Source organism: Thunnus maccoyii, chromosome 5 (assembly GCF_910596095.1).
Source record: "Thunnus maccoyii chromosome 5, fThuMac1.1, whole genome shotgun sequence".
In the NCBI taxonomy this organism is placed as follows: domain Eukaryota; kingdom Metazoa; phylum Chordata; class Actinopteri; order Scombriformes; family Scombridae; genus Thunnus; species Thunnus maccoyii.
In genome coordinates, this window is record NC_056537.1 from 15,284,434 (window position 1) to 15,304,271 (window position 19,838).

Below are 19,838 nucleotides of genomic sequence, written 5' to 3' on the forward strand. Positions count from 1 at the left end.
AAGTGCATAGGTGGAGAGGTAGGTGGGTTCAAAGACTTGCATGTGGAAACAAAAACAACCCGACAGAGCTTCACGGACTTCCCCCTGTCGCCAGGACGTTGCTGAATGTAAAAGACAGTCTGAAAATGTGTTTCAGAGCTGAAACCTGCTTGACAACATTAGATTTGGACATTGAAAGTGAGTGGGGTAAACTCGTGAATGTGTGACGTAAATGTGTTCACAAAATTTAAATACTAAGTGGGAGCTTTAAGGACCGAATGGCCTTGTGCGCTCGTGGAATGTGCATCGAGGAAGTATGTGATGCACGCATAGGAATGTGTGTGCATGTTAAGTATTCCCCTGATGCACAGTAGTAGTAGATGTTGTGTTTTCTTGTGTTGCACCAGCCGTGGGCATTTTGGCTGTTGTCAAGTCTTGTATTGTTATTGTGGGAGCCTCTGACCATAGCCACAGGCCTTCATGCCATAGGTCTTCCTGTGACAAACGGGTATTAAAAGGCACACAAAAGCCACTCCAGCTGTTCAGGACTATAGAGAGGCATCACAATCCAAGTCAAGCTGTGGTGCTCATGTACGAAGGACATTCTGCTGCTTCTCTCCCCCTCTCTCTCTCTCTCTTTCTCTCTCTCTCTCTCTCTCTATTGCTCTTTGGCACTGGGAGGAATGTGTGGAAGGAGGGAGGGAGGGATGGATGGATGGATGGGGGGACGGAGGAAGGGGGGAGGGGGGTTTGGAGGGGAGGGAGGGGGAGGGGGGGGGGTCCCTGCTTTTCGTGTCGCTCTCTCTCTCTCTCCATCTATTTGGAGAGTTTGCTGATGACACGGATCAGTGCTCCATTTTCATCTTTAAGACGCTGGTTGTCTGCTCTCAGGTCAACCAGAACCTGGTGGTAAAAAAAAAAAAAAAATCCAACTCACATTAAAACAAAATCATAATATAAAATCAGTTTGAGATTCATTGTATGATATTTGTTAGGTTATTGGATTATGAGACACTGGATGTTAAGATTATATACATATCAAGGTCTGACAGACATTTTGACTTGTAGCAGGTAAAGCACAGGTGTAACCAATAACATTAACAATGACTCTTTCATTTAAGTGTCTCAGTGAGCTGTGACAGTGAGCCTGCATGCACAATACCAAGAACCTGCAACTGCCACACCTGAATATAAACGCAGCAATACTTCAATGTTATTAATGACACCTGTGCTTCTGTCAAAATGTCAGCCCTGAAAAAAAACGCCCATTAATCAACCAAAGACCACTGAATAAACAGTTTAAACTAGTAAATCAACTGACCACTTTAACTATTAAGAGGTTTATTAATACAAATGCATTAAGGCTGTTCTGGGTTAACAGCATAAAAGAGGAAGTAGGACACTGAATTCATGTCATGTGAAAGACAGCTGGGTCAATTTTCAGTTGGCAAGTTTTTGACAGTGATCTTTTGCTGCTCATAACTTTGGTCACGAAATGCTGCAGGAACCATTATTCTGCTGAGAGTTGAGGACTTCCTTCTACAGAGCCACAGGAATGAGGATATCTAGCTTCTAGCAGGAGCAAGAAGAAATAATCAGATCCTTTTGGATACTGGGCCTCATTTACAAAAAACCGTGTGCTGCAAATTACCTAAGTTGGTGTAGGTGTAGTTCAATGTAAAACGTGTCATTTTTAATCTTCCATGGGACACACTGATGTTTAAAAAGCCTGCAAAGAGGAGTCAACAAAATGGCTTAAAACTAGAAATAACAGCATAGAAATAGTTTAGTTTTTAATCTAAAAATTGTATTTTATTAAAAAAATAATTCTTTATTAATCCGAATATGGTTCTGTACTTCATCGTGAAATCAGAGCAGGTGAAAAGTTAAAGGAATAGTTAAATAGCAGCTGGTTAGGTTAACTTAGCATGAAGACTGGAAACACAGAGAAACAGCTAACCTGGCTCTGTCCAAACAAAACAAAAACTGCCAGCAACTCTGAAGCTTATTTATTATAACACTTTATCTTGAGTAAGTGTAAAAACTATGGGGGATTATGTGCCATGCTATTTCTTGGCCAAGAGCAGTTGCCTGACAATTTACAAATGAGTAAAAAGTGTCATTTCACATCCAAAGTTATGAGAGAAAAGAGATCATATGTCCAGTTTCAGGCAGTTGTTCCGTAGGTAAACAAACATCTACTAATGTTATAAACCAAATCAACCTGTTAAGTGTAACAAAGACCAACATTATCACACCCCTTAAGACAGGCTGAGAGAGTGAACTTCCACAACGCTGCTGAACTGCACAAGCTAAAGCGAAGCTAATCAGGCAGCAGCATGCAAAGTGTCTGTGGCCACCGGCCACGATAAGATTCTCACTGAATGCGTCCTCACCTTCAGCTCCTCCTCCAGCTCTGCCATACGCCGCTCCAACATCCTCCGGTCCTGATGCCAGCGTAACGTGTGGAGGGAGCAAAGAGGGAAGTGATTTAGGGAAGAAAGAGGGCCAAAAAAGTTGAGTGACAACAGGTGAGAAAGTGGTTGATGTGGGGAGGAGAGAGAAGAGAGTGTCAACAGAGAGCAGGGGTGGCAGTAGTGAGGCAGATGAAGCTACAACAGGTATCATCATCAGCGGGGATGCATTACCTTTCTCTCCAGGTCCAGCAGGGCTGAGCAGTCACTGAAGCGCTCCTGTCTCTGTTGGATACAAAAAAACTAATAACCTTAACATCGTCATCGCAGCAGCAGGTTTACATGATCACTAGAAGGCCTGTGTGCAAAAGACATTATGAATATTAAAGTTATAACCTGCAACATCTTCGTATGGAAAAAAAAGAAAGCCAGACTATGTAACTTTTGAGATGAATTCCCTTCATTTCCCTGTAGTCTCTTGAGTCAGTTTCTTTAAAAGGAAAGATATCACAGTTGATGTGATTTATTTATGTACTGTTATGATGTCTGTTATCTATGTTAAACATGGTCAAAGTTATAAAACCTGAGGTGAACTTATGCATAAATGTACCCTATAAGTCAAAAGCCCAGGCTTGAACCTGCTCTCAACACTTCATTTGTGATGTATTTTTCCACCTCGCTGACGTCAGCATGCCCATAAACAGCCGTCCTTTCTGTTGCCCTGGTTGCAAAAGTTGTTGCTAAAGTTTTTCCATGTGTTGTTCCCATTGTCCACTTTCATATTTCAAATCAGATTCTGGATCAAACATGAATGGATGTATTTGAGAAGTTTATATTTAAAGAATGAGGAAAAAGTAGTGAAATCCTACTACTGTAGTTTGTTTCATAGTTTGTTGATGTAACCTCCCAAGTGGCCAGAAACGATCAGTGACGGAGCTAACCAATCAGAACAGAGTTCATCAGGAGGACAGCCTTAAAAAGACAGGAGCTAAAACGTCCTGTTTCAGACAGAGGCTGAACTGAGGGGCTGTGTAAAGGGGCAGTATAGTTTTTTGAACTGTAAATCATGCAAAGATATTCCAGTAGAGCCCCAGAATGTAAATATAGACCTGGAAAAGTCCCCTTTAAAGACATCATTAAGGCTGTTAGATAGCATTATCAAGTAATAATAGTTACTGGGCAAATTGAAGTTTTAAACTGATACTGTCATTCGTAAAGTCATGTAACTGATGTGGCTACAAAGGTTTTCAGACACTACTCAGGTCATTTCTTTCATCTGGCAACCACCTACGTTGCCTCCTTATCTGCACAATGAATGATGGTAGTTAGCTCAGTTAGGGACCATCAATTGTACACTATTTTTTTTTCCCCTTTTCTTCTTCTTCTTCTTTTCACAGAGGATAATTTGGGGCATAAAAATGCTCACTAGACATTCATAAATCACGACAACAATCATAATGAACAGTGAAAAGTGACTAGTGAATTATTTCGGATACAGCCTCCTGGCAAGATGTGCATTTTACTTTTGTGATAAAACCTCTGAAATGTTATATGTGATGTGCTTAGATTTTGTGTAAGAGGAGCACACGTAGAGAAGAGTCACTAAGTCAGTGAACTGACTCAGAAATGTGACTTTTTCCTAAAGTTAGCTAACATTAGCCACCATGATCTACTGGTCATACCGGACCACGCGAGTCTGTAGCAGCAAAACCTGAGTGTATTAAAGTGAGCAACGGTGCGTTTTATTACTTAATGAATTCGACGTTTCATTGTTAAGAGGAAGAAGAATTCTTTCAAAAGTTTCATAGTCTTGCTTTAATACAACAAAATATTTATTAAAAGGTGGAACCAATCCATTAGGGTTTTTACGTTTTCCACAAAGGAATATTTTTTGTTTCCATCAGCTGAAAAAAATGTTTTTTAGATAAAGAGAATAAAGACTGGTTTGACAACATGATATGCGATAGCTGCCCGGAATTGAACCAAGAACATCAAGAGGAAATCCAAGGAAAAAGATTTCAGTACTCATCACAGTGACTGAACTTGTCTTTAACAAGTTTTACCACTTTATAATGTTTCCTTGTGACTTTGTGCACAGAAGATCACAATAACAGTTTGTCAACGTCAACTTGTGTGTGTGTGTGTGTGTGTGTGTGTTATCACCTGTGTGGCCTTTTCCAGGTCCAACCTGGTCTGATTGACAATCCTCTGAGTGTCCTGCAGCTGAGACTGGAGCTGGCTGTTTTCTCTGGACACCTCCTCAAACAACTGACACACAAACATATTCAAACAGTAAATAACTGGGACAAAATAAATTGTGTGACCTCGATATAAGTTCTGTCAGCTGACCTTCTTAAAGTCCTTGGTTTCGGAGCCTCCTCCTTGGGTACGGTCGTTACAGGATATGTGCGACCTGAGTGGAGGAGGAGAGCAGAGGTCAGAGAGACTGCTATCATAGTAACTGTGCTGACAGGATGAGGAAAGAGGGGAAGATCAAACAGTTCAAAAGGCCTGATTCATACCTGGATCTCAAGTGCTGGTCTGACTGTAAACAGAGAACACAAGCAAACAAGTTATGGTTGGTATCTTAGGTTACAGTCCATTAACACCATAAATAAACACAAACACACACACACACACACCTGTGGATCCAGCCTGCTGCCTGAGAACTCTTCCTCTCCACTGGGATCATTGTCATCACTCTGCAGAGGACACAGACAGCACAGCATGTTCCTATAAAACTCTGAGGTCAAGCTGCAACAAGAATGTGTGTTTTTTTCTTCATTGGCACTCGTTTTCCAACTTCCCTTTAACTTTGTCATTGTTGCTAAATTATCATGGTGTGTCATCCATGCTGCGCAGGCTTTCCCAGATATAAAGATGTGTACAGTGTTTACCTCCCCGGTCCTCTGTGCCTTTCTTCTGGCCCGAGCTTGTCTCCTCTCCCTGCGCTCCCGGGCCCATCGCTCTGTCTCACTCTCCCCTGTGCTGGCCTCAACATCTGGAACAAAGCCAGACAAGCAGTCATTTAAGACTAAATCAAGTATTTCAACAAACACCGTACTGTCGAGCACTACTACCTCTTCAAATACGGGTGTTAGAAAAGAGAAGAGGTGATATGTACCTTTCCTGTCAGAGGTCTGAGTCCGCGGGGTGCCAGCGGGCTGCGTGAGGCCCAGCAGGTCTGACTTCTGCAGACTGGCAATACGAGACCTCCAGCTCACTTCCTGTAAACACAGTATCCCACGCTATGTGATGTCAAATTACATTACATAAGAGCAGAAGCCAACGCAGGGCTATAACTCTGAAATATAGCTCTCACCCCTTCCTCTCCCTTCTTAGGTTTTGCTTCCTTCTCTTTTTCCTTCTCTTCCTCCTCCTTTTCTCTCCCTTTGTTCTCCATCTTCATGGTATTCATGGTCTTCTCAGCCTCCTGAAGATCTGTTAGTGTCACCCCCTTGATATGAAAGAGAGATATTATTGTTTATGTACCCGATAGACAGTGAACATGCAGTGAACATCTGATCAGGTGGTGTTTCTACCTGAGTGGAGCGACGAGACTGCCGTGCGTGCCGGGAGCGAGCTTTCCTTTGTGCCTCTGCCTCCTCATCTCGCACAGGTGTCAGATAGGACCTACATATGACAAATCAGACTTTAAGCTACAAGCTGTGGCACCGTCGGGCTCGGTTTTAAAACATCAGCTTCTCGGTAACACAGACAACGATGCGGACTCACTTGCGTCTCTGCTTGGTCTCCGGTTCGCCTGTAGTCGTGTTCTGAGAGTTGGAGGTGGGGACGGCAGACTGGTCCTTCTTCTCTGTCTGTTCCTGAGGAAGTCTTCAGGAGAAAGATAAGAGGTGGCTATCAGATCTTTCTGATGAGTGAGGGAAATGTTTCTGACAAAATGACAAACAGTACTAAAAAGAGGAGGGGACACCCGCACACTGTCTTCACTTGCTCAATAAAAGATACTTTAATATAAACAACGTTTCGGTCAACGACCTTCTTCAGGTATACCTCAGATATACCTGAAGAAGGTCAAAACGTTGTATATATTAAAGTATCTTTATTAAGCAAGTGAAGGTAGTGTGCAGATGTCCCTTCCTCTTTTTAGTCTGTGGCTACTCCACCGACACACCTGTCACAAAGACTACACACAAGTGCACACAGGAGATTTTTGATGAAAAATGACAAACACTAAAAAAAACAAAATACCTCTGGGCCAAGACACTATTAAGGCGGCTGAGTCCAGTAGAGCTCGTTCCTGTGCTAGCTGAGGTCATGGTGGGGTCATCCAGTCTCTTTCCATAAGATGAGCTTGAAATAAGACAAAACCCGTTGGAAACATTGGGCCATCTTTCACAGTCACACACACATGCAAATTAGTATTCACTGCTGGGGGGAATGTAAAAGCTGTGACACAGTAAAAACAATCACACAAACACAAGCAAACAAATGCAAGACGGGCAGTGAGCAGCATAACTGACCTGTGAGGCAAATAAGGGTTGGAACTAGTGAGATCATTCCCTGATTGACTATGAAGGCGCCGGGTGTAAGAGGAGCTACGGCTTAGCCAACTGAGAGAGAGACAGGGTGACAAGGGCACATATGCGGTGACTCAGAAAAACAGATTCTGGTTTCACAAGCGCAGGAGCATATGAGAGCACAGGCCCACCTGTTGGAGTTGTCAGGGCTGCTGTCTGGAATACTGAAGAGTCTCCGTGTTGGAATAGGCGGCACCCGAGCGAGCCTTGGCTCCTGCGTATGAGGGGTGAGGATCAGTTCATCAGTTTTTTATGTGACTCAGTGAACGGAAGCCATAAAAGAAACCTTTATTTGGCCTGTCACGTTATATTTATAAAATAATAGCTGTGCTTTCATGGGTTTGTAATTCCTTGAATCATGTGAGTGGGCGCTTGTGTTACATACCTTAGTGTCAGCCTCGGTGCTGAGGCGGGGGCTGGAGGCAGAGCGGGTCATGCCTAGACCGGGCTCTGGTGGCCTGCTGGAGTCCTGGCTGGAGTCAGTCAGTCCAGCTGAGCCCAGAGTCACTGAGCTGCCTGCCTTCCTCAGAGACGTTCTCCAGGAGCCCGGGGCCTCGGTTGCTGGGGGCTTGCTTGATTCTTGCTACACAGCCAGTCAAAGACAACATCTTTGTTGATCAGCGTTGTTGTCATGCAGCTAATACAGACATTTGATGATCTTTATATCTCTAAACATTACCTTTTTAGCTTGGCTTGTAGCAGTACTCGTTGACATGGAGGTAGGAAGGAGGCTGGTGGTGTTGCGTTTGTTGTTCAAGTTGTTTATGATCTCTCGGTTTTTTGCTTTCTCTGCAACCGTGCAAAGGTCAGCAATTACTAAATCGCTAGTAAAATCATAAAAACATCATAAAACACATCTGATAAAACATGCAAATTCTTAAACAACTTCTTTTTCAAACATTGATTAGAACCACTTGTCATGTGTGTGGATGCTTTTTTAAAACTACCATACACCACTTTCAAAGTCAAGGCACCAGCAGCTTCTCTCACCAGACTCCGCGTCACTCTCAGATTCACTCTCCTCCTCAGAGCTGGAGCTGCTGGAGGCTTTCGCCTGGCTTTGAGACTGGCTCTGCGCCGTCTGGCCTTCCTCCTCCTCGTCCTCAGCCGGGCTGCTCTGCAGGGCAGGAGGCGGATGCTTCTCCCGCTCATGAAGGCAGATTTTCTCCTTACTGCTCATACGAGAGATAGAAGTCCTGCAGGGGCGGGGCCAAGGTGGAGTGGAACAAAAGGTGGCATGCAGGGAGCTGATCAGTGAGGGCAATCATTCCATGTGCAGCCAATTAGAGGGAGCATGCGCTAATCAACACATCAGTGGGTGGAACAGTGGGTCTTTTCCTGTGATGCAGTGTGTACAACTGTTGTCTTATCACTAGATCAACGTTTAGCTTTATGTAACTTCAGCCAACTGGTTTTTTACTTAATCCCAAATTTCACACTTTTTGTAACCTTTTTTTCTCAGCATGTAATAATGCAAATTTTACACAAACCAGCAGGGATAAAAATAGCAACAGAGCATCCACATGAATGACAAAACAATGTGTGTCCCAGCCACACACTATATACTATAATCCACAGAGAATATGCCTTGTACTAATCTACACGGTATACTACTTTGAATGTGAGTATGCAAGATATTAAAGTTACCCTGTGGATTTTTTGACCACTAGTAGCGCTACAGAGCAAATTTTTTTATGAGTGTGTTCCTGTTTTGTTTGTGTCGTGAATGTGCATGAGGACGCACATACATATGCGGGTAACGTCAATAACAGTCCTGCCGCTGATTTCACGCTATTCCGCAGATCAACAGTTGGTGGCAGTAATGCACCAAGAAGCTGGCAATGACTGCTAGCAAGTAGACATGGATGTAAATAATGCATCATTTAAAATATAGATTTTTTTAATTGGCTCTTTGTTAGACCTCCAGGATACACTGAAAGCATTTTGATGAGTGAGTCTGAATGTTAACTTAAATTTAGTTATTTACAAGAAAACTCCACAGGACACCTTTAACTTATGTTATATTGTGCTTTAACTTCTGAGCTACCACCGATATAAAATTTGAAAACTTAACCAAGAGCGAGTGAGGCTGGAAAATATGACAATATATACTGTGATACGATATAAATATATTTATACGATAGATATTTATTTTGCCTGATTAGCCTCAACACAGACTTTATGATGTCGATATTTATCCATATTGCTAACCCCATAGCGCCAGTAATAAATGTTCTTACAAAAACATGTTAGTTTATTTTAGCATTAACATTAAATAAACACATTGTTTTTTCTTTTTCTCCTACTTCTATTGTCCTCATTTAAGATGGCAAGAGATTTTCTTGTAAGCTTATTTTTCTCACTTTACCTTTTGCACTGCAGTGTTTGTCCATAAACACACAACTGAAGTTAATCATGCATGTTGGTATTTTAAAGTGTACTATATTTTTTCAGGTATCCAATGTGAACATTCTACAAAGTAAAAACAATAATATTTAGTATTTAGTATGTAACTGGGGCACAGAATGTCAGTCACACATTTTTGCCATAAAGTAGACCCGTCATTATTCCGGCTTTGCTTTTTTTACACTAAACCAAACAAAGTCAGCATAATTCCGCCCCTGTGTGTGATTTTTGATAGCATGCCGGCATTCGGGAATCAGAGGCGTGACGTGTAACAAAACAGTGCTGGTGTCTAGTGTATGTGGTCCCACCATGCTGACTGTCCCTTTTACACAGACGTCGATCCAGTAATGTGACTACCTCCGCTGCCGGCTTAATGGCGGATTAACAATACCCCCCCCCTCCATTCCATGTTTGTACTTTTTATACTTTTATACAGAACGGCAAGGCGGAATAACGGCGCAACATTCCCGCCTTGAACAGGCTGTGTAAAAGGGGCTGGTGACTGCTATATTTATCGAGGTCAATGTCAGTGGAGAGACAGAACAAGGTTCAAAGGAATGCTGGGATTGTTAACATCATACCTGCATGCATACTGCTGGCACTGGGATTACTGGGATTCAGCTGAGGAGCAACTTTTGGCGTGTGCCCAAACAAACACACACAAACAAACACATGCCAACACACCAACAAACTGGCACTGACCTGCGTGTGCGAACCGGTACCATGGAAATTTGCGGGCTGGTCTCAATAACAGGAGTCTGTTTCTCCTTCTCGGTGCGTAGCTGAAGAGGAATATAAACACACATAAACACAGAGAACATTCGCCGCTGTAACACTATCAGTCAAATCAGGTTTATCTAACGGAGTGAGATAGTCGTGTAGCCTGTGTGAAGGCAGACTCACAGCGTTCTGTTTCTTCTGTAGCTCCTCCAGAGTGTCCACTAGGTTCTCATCTGCAACATCTAGAGGTGTTTGGCCCTACAAGGACATTCATAGTGCAGGATCAGTCACAGCATGAGCAAAGGCTTCAATCACATGGTTTATGACGTTAAAAGATTGTTTGTCTCCTGCTCACCACGTTGTTGACGGCACCCATGTCGCACATGTTGTCAGCAAGCAGGGTGCACACTTCTTCTTGCCCCCAGTGAGCTGCTGCGTGCAGGGACGTCCACCCATCGATGTCCCTGCTGTCCACATCAACCCCACATTGCAAGAGCACCCTGAGCAAGGTGAGAGAGAGGAGAGGAGGGAAATGAACAAGAGGAGGAGAAGAGGAGGAATACCAAGGAGAAGAGGACAAGGCTGTGAATACAAGCTGTTTGACTTGGTGTTATACCAAAATAAGACATAAGCTAACAGGCTGTCATTGCTCTCATGTGTTTGGACTGATGCTCACTTCAGGACTTCGATGTAGCCCTTGGCAGCGGCGACGTGCAGAGCTGTCGCCTTGGTGTTTGGGTGAGGTGTGAGAGTGCCACTTCCTGCCAGCACTGCCATGGCGTCCTGAAGCATGATCCTCTCCTCCTCCTTTCGGGCCTTGTCCACGTCTATTCCTGTGACGCACACACAAAACCAAATCTGATGTTGATTGATTGATTGAAAGCTAAAAAATCATGTGTCAGTTAAATCTGTGACATATACTGTAAACTGCAGACACAAGATGGTAAAAAGACAAATAATATTAAACTTAATATGCATTTATGCTATATATGTCATTTGTGGTTTCAGTTACATGCTACAATGTGTGTATTTGACAGTGATAAAAGTATAGGCCTGGAGCGTCAGTACAGTATAATGGAGGTCAATATTTGGAACGCAGTGACTCTGTCCTGATTCTTTGGACTATTTCTGTCGACTCTGAAGCTAGACATATACTTTGAATGTGACCGCTTGGAAAAACAGGGCGAAAATGCAAAACAAGTGCAGCATTTAATGGCTGGATGATTTTAGCGATGTTCATCTCCAGTTTTTCGCTCCACGTCACCGGAGCTCTGTATGATTTGCTAATTGTTGCCGCTCATAGGAAATAATAACTGATGCCAAAGCGGTTGAGAGTTACGGTGTACCTAAAAGCAGCTAATCATCTCCACTGTGCTCTCATTATTCCAAACATCAGCAGCCTCTTTTAAGCTGGCATTTGCAAAGTGTGATCACATACTTCATGTGTTTTATAAACATTTTCTTTGAAAAGCCCGTCCTCCAGCATATGTAAAGTTACTGACTGTATATTAAGTTCTCTTTTAATTTAGCATAATTATTCCACATAAAGACAGTTTTGGTTCCACAATGAAAGTGCTTAAAATATTTAAAAACATTACGTCATATTATTTCTGATATTTTTGTCAAGATGTTAGTTTGAATGAATTCAATTGGCTTAAATGAAAACAGTAAAATCATTTTGTTCTATAAATCACTGATAAGAACAAATATTTTATCTGCAACTGTTGGAGTCCAAAAGCAGAGAAAAGTAAAAAAAAATTTATCAGATGAGTAAAAAATATAATTAATTAATACATCAATAAATAATAATTAGTTAAATCATTAAAATTGAGTATAAAAAGAAATATAAAGTTTTTAACTTTTCCTTTGACCTTCCATCAGTTGAAAAAACTTTTCAATAGCTATTATTATTTTCATTTTTGGATTCAATTTTTCAATTCATCTCTTGACTATTTTATTACTAATTTAGTCTATAAATGTCAGAAAACAGTGTAAAATACCCTTCATAAGTCCTTGAGCTCAAGGTGACGTCTTCTAATTAATTGTTTTGGTCAAATTTCAAAAACAAAAATTTGTTTAAACTAAAAATTTCAATGAATGTGTTATTGTCAATTCATTTCCTGTCAGTAATAACTGGTATAAAGCAAAATTATGCTGTGTGTTCTGCACTTGGATTTACTTCAAAGATCACATCCACAATCACATCTCAGCAAGCCTGCACATGAGACAATGTGGGTCTTTAAGGAGAGGGACTTAAGAGATGTTAATGTCAGAGATTCCTCACCTTGTTTTTTGATTTCAGCTTTGAGCAGTCGCTCCATTTGGTCTTCAGTGGCCACATCCAGAGGAAGCTCTCCTTCACTGTTCACTGCCCCGACTTGAGCGTTGTGCTCTATCAGGTACCTACAAGAGCAAAAATACTCTTACAGTCAACAAAATATAGAGTTTAGAGTGTAACAGTAAAATCGGAATACAGTGTAATAGGTGTTCAATTGCATTGAGATCTGGTGACTGAAGGCCATAACATGTGATTCACATCATTTTCATACTCATCAAACCATTCAGTGACCCCTCGTGCCCCTATGGATGGAGGCATTGTCATCCTGGAAGAGACCACTCCCATCAGGATAGAAATGTTTCATCATAGGATAAAGGTGATCACTCAGAACAACTTTGTATTTATTTGTAGTGACCCCTCTCTAAGGGGACAAGTGGACCCAAATCATACCAGCAAAATGCCCCCCCACAGCACAACAGAGCCACCGGATCCCCTCACTGTAGGGGTCAAGCATTCAGACCTCTACGCCACACATGCACTCGCCCATTTGTCGAGAATTTAGTGAAGGATGACTCATCTGACCGTATCACTTTTTTCTAAATCTCTCTGTAGACCAGTGCGTATGCTTTATGCACCACTGAACTCTCAAATGTGCATTCATCTTTGTAATGAAAGGTTTATGCACTGCAACCCTGCTATAATATCTCTCTCTATGTAATTGTCGATGGTCTGTTCTTACTGACAGTCTGATCACGTCCTGCATTGACATTCTCAGTCACCTGAGGAAGAGTTGCTCGCACTAATGCATGAGCATCACGCTCATCGAATGTGCGCTGTCAACCACAATTTCTGCTCCTACTTACTGATGTCTTTCCCATAGATCTAAATGCATTTAGTCACTGTTCCTATTGAAACACTTGCCAGCTGAGCAGTCTTGTGACTGAAGCTCCTACCATCCGTGCCCCAACAATGACCCCTCTTCACTTAGACTCAGTCATTTAGATCTTTTCCTCTTGCCATCTTCATACAAAATCAGAATCAGCTGGGCCTGCTCAGCATTTTCATACATGCAACAGAGCATGATTGGATGTTAATTGCTTAATAAAATTTGTCACCTGTCTGATATATCAGTTAAATGTATAAACAGACATCACTTGATTATTACAATGTCATGTAAATGCTTCTACCCCTACACTGACTTTCTTAGTACTCAGGACTATTTAAATCAAGCTGGCAGTGATGTGACGGTGTGGTGACGGACAACACTCACTTAACGATCTGGATGAAGCCGCAGGAGGCTGCAGCGTGCAGAGGAGTCCAGCCCTCGTTGTCCCCCGTGTTGACATCGCTCCCGTTCTCCACCAGAAACTGCACCATCTCAGCGTTTTCGTCGATGCAGGCCTGCCAGAGCACACACAAGCCACATGATGGATTGCTATAAAAGTGTTTATTGTTTGTCGTTTATTACGAGAATCCCCAGTACACGCATTAACAAACAGAAACCAGACCATGCACGTCAGACAGAAACAAGTTTCAGTACAGTAGAAAAGGTTTTTGACCCACTTTATTTTGGTTTTGGTTTGTTGTTACAAAATCTATTAAATTCGACTAAAGCTCTGGGGCTAAGACAATGACTACTGTGTCTACTTGTTGTAATGACTTTCTGCTAAGTGGGCTGCTACAGGCCCTCAAGTACTTTCCAAAACAGTCATTTTGTGGCATGAGAGAAACAGCAACTCTATTTAGCTGCTTCTCCTGAGGCCAGGTCTAGCTAACTTCTCAATGTGATCCAGCACGAGTCCCAAGATGAATCTCATGAGAACCTCATGGTATTATGTTATCATATGTTGCTTTGGGATGTAGGATCATTGTAAGACCTTTATTCAACAGTCTTTCATACTGCCAAAAGTCTTAAGAGTCCTAAACATCTTAAAAAGGAAATCTGCCATAGAGGTGAGATGATTTCAACCCGTTTCAGATACAAATTGTCTAATTTCAAGAATTTTTCAGAGTGAGTGTTGAAATCTTGAAACAAGTTGATCTGTATTTGATATTGGTTCAAATAATCTTATCTCATACATAGGGAGGGAATAAAGGATTATATTCATAATATATTAATCTGTTGACCCTTCGCTCCATAAAATGGGAACCTGAAAAAAAAGAAACAAATGACCAAAGCTGGAGGTGATGTTGAATTTCTTGTTTCATGCCAAAAAAAACAAACAAAAAAAAAAAATTCAAAATTCAAAAAGATATTTTTACATTTTACATGAAACAGAAAAAAAGCAGCAAATCTTCACATACGAAAAACTGGAAACAGAGAATATTAGGCTGCACTTTTGCTTGATAAATAAATTAAATAATCAATCTATTTTTAAAATCGTCATACATCTTCTCCTAATTGACTATTCAATTAATTGTTTTTCAGAATTAACGGCAAGAGCAGTTTTTAAAAAACTTGTTTTAAGAAATAAACATTTGACATCTAGACCTTTTTCACAACTAGCCTTGAAACAGACATCAATAAGTCTGAACTGAGTAAGAATAACAAAGATATGAGTGATTTTATACTGATAACAGTTAAATCTGCACTGGTGCAAAATCAAGAAAATTTTTATGCACTCTTTCTTTTTCTGTTTAACCATGCATCTCTATGGATGGCAATGCTGGTAGGTCGATCCACACTGAAATATCTCAACAACTATTGGATGGACAGGAAGAAAATATTGTACATTCATGATCACCAGAGGATGAACCCTACTGACTTTGGTGATCCTCTGACTTTTCCTCCAGCACCACCGTGAGGGTTCACATTTGTGAATTTCAGTGAAATGTCTCAACTATTGAATGGCTTGCCATGAAATTTGGTCCAAGACATTTATGCCTCCCTCAGGATGAATTGTAATTACTTTGTGATTACACTTTTCACTAACATTTCATCCAACACCATCATCAAAATTTAAATTCCAGTCATTTGGTTTATGACCAAATACCTGTAAAACTAATGACATTCTACTCAGCCTGAGCTGTACTTTGTGTTTAGTCCTATTTAGCAAATGTAAGCATGCTGTCACGCTAAAATAAAATGGTGAAAATGACAAACACCATACCTGCTACACACAAGCTCTTATCTTGAAGCCCGGCTGTGCCGAACTACGGACTCACAGAGCTGCTAGCATGGCTGTAGCCTCTTTGTTTCATGTGTTTAATCTGATACGAACAAACTGAGAAACATTTTCCCATGTCTGATTTCATCCCTCTCAGCTGATGAGATGACACCTGCTCAGAGCAAGACTACACTCCCGATTGTGTTTTCAGTGACACATTATAATCACAGAGTTACTGTGGAGGATGTCACAGTAGCTAGTGTCTGCAGCCACACAGAACCTCATCCATTAGACAGTCTTAAGCCACCTAAGAGGCTTTGCTTTTGGGCTAAATCAACTAATCACAAAGCTGTTGGTAAGTCTCCCCCCTCCTTCATAATATGAGATAATTAGTCTGGTAGTTTGGTGGATAAAACAAAAACACAGTCTGGACCCTGAGATGAGGCAGCCATGAGGTACTGTATGTCAAACGCAGCCTTAACTTGCGGCAGAGACAGAGCCCTCTGAACAAGTGGGTGCTCCAGGCCGAATGAATGAACAGAGGCTACTTCTTGAACCCCGTGCGCTATGAGGGTGCACACGGAGCCACCCAGCAGGCTCCTTCACTGGGTCATCAAGTGACTCATTGTGAAAATCGCCTTTGACAACAGCAGCTTGTGCTGTTAGAGGAATGTTTTCCATTTCTTCATCCGAAATCCCTAAAGTCCCCACCATGGGGAATTGGCAAAAGGAAGGAGAAAGAGACAGAGAGACAGCGAGAGGAGGAGGAGGAGGAGGAGGAGGAGGAGAAGGAGGAGGGCAAAGGAGAGAGAAAGAGTCGTGGAGAGGACAGAAAGGCTTTGGATGGAGAGGATGGAAAGTTTGGAGAGTGTGGGCCTATATTTAATTCTGGTTGCCAGGCAACCGGTGAGCAACAGGGGAGAGAGGGATGGAGGGCAGGAGAGGGACCACACTGGGTGACGCTCCGCACATGTGAATCGACCAAAAGAGGGCATGAACACGCTCACTCACTCACTCGTATGAACTGGACAGCTTCATTACACACTTACACACACACACACACACACACACACACACACACACACACACACAATTGGCTTAAATTAAGGGGGAAAACACCAATCATTCATCTTTGAGCATGACATCACTTCGTACACACAAGCCAGCTACTGCACCATTCAGCTCCAGCGGGCAGGAAAATTAAAAAGCACAAACCCCTTTATGTTGACAAGTGCACTTGGATATCCCTAACTTTAGAAAATAAATCCATCCAACTGTGCGGCTTGACTGTGTGCAAAGGGACAGCAATGTGTTTATGACACGCGGTATCATAAAAGCAGAGGAAATACTGTATCATAGAGGGCCTGTGTGACAGTGAAGCTGTCCAGACTGCTCCTCTGTTATGACTGAAGTCAAGGGGGAGGGAGGAAACCTTCAGGCTGAGCTGCATTAAGACTAGGACATGCTCAGAAGAAGTGCAGCCTATTTGGGACATGTATGTATTCAGCAACATCATAACAGTGACCAAACTGCAAGAAAAACTCAAGGTTAACAGTCTAATGTTTTGGGTTTTCATCAACAAGCTTTTGTTTTGCTCTCCTAATTGAGAAAACACAACAGACCTGCTGATGAGATGATGAAAACGTCCCTAAATTCAATGACCTACCATTTTACTGTCACCAGCCTGTCAGTCAGTGCTTTGTAAAGTCTAAAAATGAACCTACAAGCTCTGCATTAACTGTCTGCTAGCTCACTGCTATCCTCTATCCGCTTGTAAGCTAGTAAAAGAAGCCTATAACTTACTAAATACAACGGTGCGGATAACCCAGTCTAAGTTACCAACAGGCTAATGAACTAACTGTGCCTGTCTACAAAGGCCAGATATAACGCTGCTGCTGCGACTTCTGAAAACAAAACGCAGAGATGATAAAGTGCTGAGCTCAACTTTAAGCTTTTAAGCTAGAATCTCGACTGAAATATTGAGATTAACCCTACAATTTGACCTCTGAATTAGCTAACTCCTTGATAAGTTAACGTTAATGCTTCTTTGCTGAGAGACTCATTAACGGATAAACGGTTGTTTCATCGTCGCCGCTCGTCGCGCGACATTCATGCAGCTAACGTTACGCAGCCGTTAACTCGTAAATACATAAGTTAAGACATTTAGAGAGTTAATGTTAAACTTCCCACCTGATGAAGCGCTGTCAGTCCGTCTATGTTGGCGTGGTTGATGTCAGCTCCCTGCCGGAGCAGCGCCGCCACCTCCTCCCGGTCTCCGGCGGAGCAGGCGGCCATAAACACAGCTCCTTGGGCGAACCGGACTCTCGCCCGCCGCGTCCCGGAACCGCTCGACATTTCCCGGGCCTCCGACCCCGTCTGATCCGTCTCCGAACCCAGCCATCGCTGCAGCTGATCCTGCCGTCGCTGTTTGGCAGCTTCGGACCGGGAATGGTCAGTGGCCGCCATCTTCCCTGGTCTGTCCCGGACAGATTCAGCTGATGGTACGAGGAGAAGCGGAGCGGAGGGGTTGTGTTGAGCCTCCCCCGGGCTTCGCCCCCTGGTGGAGAGACACTGCAAGCGAAGCCGTGACCGAACTTCTGACGAAGTGGCAGTCTTGCGTTGCCTTCACGAGTTCATCGGAAATTCCTGATTCAAAGACAGGGAGTCACGGCTAGGTTTACAGGACGGATTCACAATTGCTGTAATCATTCCTCCTGTTCATACTAGTCATTAGACAATCCCTTCATAATGTACTTACAATGTAAGTGATGGGAGCCAAAATCCACAAGCCTCTTGTGCCTCCTGTTTATCTGAAGCTAATATAAAGTTTCAGCCGTCCAAATTAGTCAAATCAAGTAGATATCTTTCAATATTACAGTCTTTTTAGTGCCAAGGTCCCTCTTTTTGTTACTATACTTCTCCCGCAGCTCAACAGGGAAACAAAAAGAGGGAATTTAATGCTAAAAAGACTGTAAATGTGGCAGATATCCACTCGATATGACTAACTCAAACTGCTGAAGCCTCATAAGCTTCAGATAAACTTTTAAATGGATTTTTGCACAATATGACTGTGTGGACACACTGTGGATTTTGGCCCCCATCACTTGCCTTGAGAGCACATTGAGAAAGGACCTTTTAATTGCCAGTATGAACAGGAGGAATGATTACAATGAGGAAAACCACTTTCAATGTTCATATGGGCACCTGACTGTTGTTTTAAGACAGACTGGAAAAACTGTGAACCTACCTTTAAGTTTTTCTTTTTTCTTTTGCAACAGTCAACAAAAGCGTCACTTTCTCGTAAACGGTACCCTTAATAGTAAGAAACCAGACCATGATTAATTGAGGGGGCACTCCACTGATTTTATACATGAAGTTCAGTTTACTTGTTACTTAAGAGTATGACTCAGCCTGTGTCTTTTGTGACTCAGGAGGGAGCTTTCCAAAGTTTGAAAAAAATAATCCAGATGATGTCATAGTGCCTGGGCACTATCTTTGTCTCTCTCTCTATCTCTTGGCCTGTCTCAGTGTCTGGGCTTGCAACTTCAAACTGATGTAAAGACAAATAACCCAAAATTTTTGTTTATTTAACAAATAAAACTTTTTTTCCTGAATACTTTGTGGTATATTTCATTTTAATATATAATTTGAGTTGAAGATATACGACTTGTCATTCATGATTTAATTTGTAGGTGATGATTTAAAGCAAATTCTCCATTGACACCAATTCATTATCAACTTAGTCTTCCTCGGTGAGAGTAAGAATCATGTTAGCCTCACAAAATCCATGACAACTAAAAGAGTGAAATTAGACATCTTAATCTGTCTCAAATATAAATGGACTTATCTCCAGAATTGTCCAGAATGATATTTAAACTTCAAACAAGTTCATTTGTATTGGAAATTGGTTCAAATAATAGTAGGAACTAAGGGTCATAGTTATTATTGATTAATCTGTTGAATCGTTTGCTCTATAAAATGGTAGAAAACACAAAACAATTGTCCTATTTAAACAAATGTCAGCATAATATGAATTCATATCTTTTACAATATGCCTGCTACATACAGCCTCTGTGCCCTCTACCCAAGAGACCAGCTGGACAAAGTATAAATAAAATACTATTTGCCAAACAAAGTAATTACATTTTTTTCATAGCGTAGTCCCCATTTTCCCGACAGCACTTGAAGGCCTTACCGTAAATACCCAACGACACTGGGCAATGTCACACTTTGTAATCTAAAAAACTAGTTAAACAAATACTGTATCTTTGTAACTAACTTGTATGAGGCCAGGGTTCGCTGAGTTTATCAAGGACAAAACAGCTTACACAAGACACCACAACTGACTGTGTGTGATGTGTTTTGTTCTGATTTGTGAGTAGGGTGATTG

General features: G+C 41.9%; 1 protein-coding gene and 1 long non-coding RNA gene across 8 annotated transcripts; one reads left to right on the forward strand and one right to left on the reverse strand.

Annotated features, from left to right (window-relative positions):
• Positions 1-729: 729 nt before the first annotated feature.
• zmp:0000001167 (protein phosphatase 1 regulatory subunit 12A) lies at positions 730-18,073 on the reverse strand. 6 transcript variants are annotated; one of them, XR_006096249.1, is made up of 26 exons: positions 17,639-18,071; positions 13,612-13,742; positions 12,348-12,466; positions 10,740-10,896; positions 10,419-10,563; positions 10,247-10,321; positions 10,046-10,125; positions 7,928-8,133; positions 7,617-7,726; positions 7,323-7,520; positions 7,069-7,151; positions 6,881-6,970; positions 6,609-6,710; positions 6,129-6,230; positions 5,936-6,026; positions 5,716-5,850; positions 5,518-5,620; positions 5,291-5,394; positions 5,036-5,095; positions 4,916-4,938; positions 4,743-4,806; positions 4,557-4,661; positions 2,628-2,678; positions 2,376-2,426; positions 1,631-1,708; positions 1,304-1,551 (listed from the first exon to the last, which is right to left on the reverse strand). XR_006096249.1 is itself a non-coding variant. In XM_042412143.1 (25 exons), exons 1-25 carry the CDS (start codon positions 17,912-17,914, stop codon positions 796-798), a joined length of 2,724 nt encoding a protein of 907 aa, XP_042268077.1. In that variant the 5' UTR covers positions 17,915-18,072; the 3' UTR covers positions 730-795. The 6 variants fall into 6 exon arrangements, 5 of the variants coding, with proteins under 5 accessions (XP_042268077.1, XP_042268076.1, XP_042268080.1 ...); XM_042412143.1 differs by lacking the exons at positions 1,304-1,551; positions 1,631-1,708 and adding an exon at positions 730-882 and having other exon boundaries at positions 7,928-8,109; positions 17,639-18,072; XM_042412142.1 differs by lacking the exons at positions 1,304-1,551; positions 1,631-1,708 and adding an exon at positions 730-882.
• On the forward strand, positions 8,140-13,622 carry LOC121897576. Of its 2 annotated transcripts, none has more exons than XR_006096251.1 (3): positions 8,140-8,331; positions 12,366-12,462; positions 13,549-13,622. It is a non-coding gene; the product is annotated as an uncharacterized LOC121897576 (long non-coding RNA). The 2 variants fall into 2 exon arrangements; XR_006096250.1 differs by lacking the exon at positions 13,549-13,622 and adding an exon at positions 12,629-12,669.
• Positions 18,074-19,838: the final 1,765 nt, after the last annotated feature.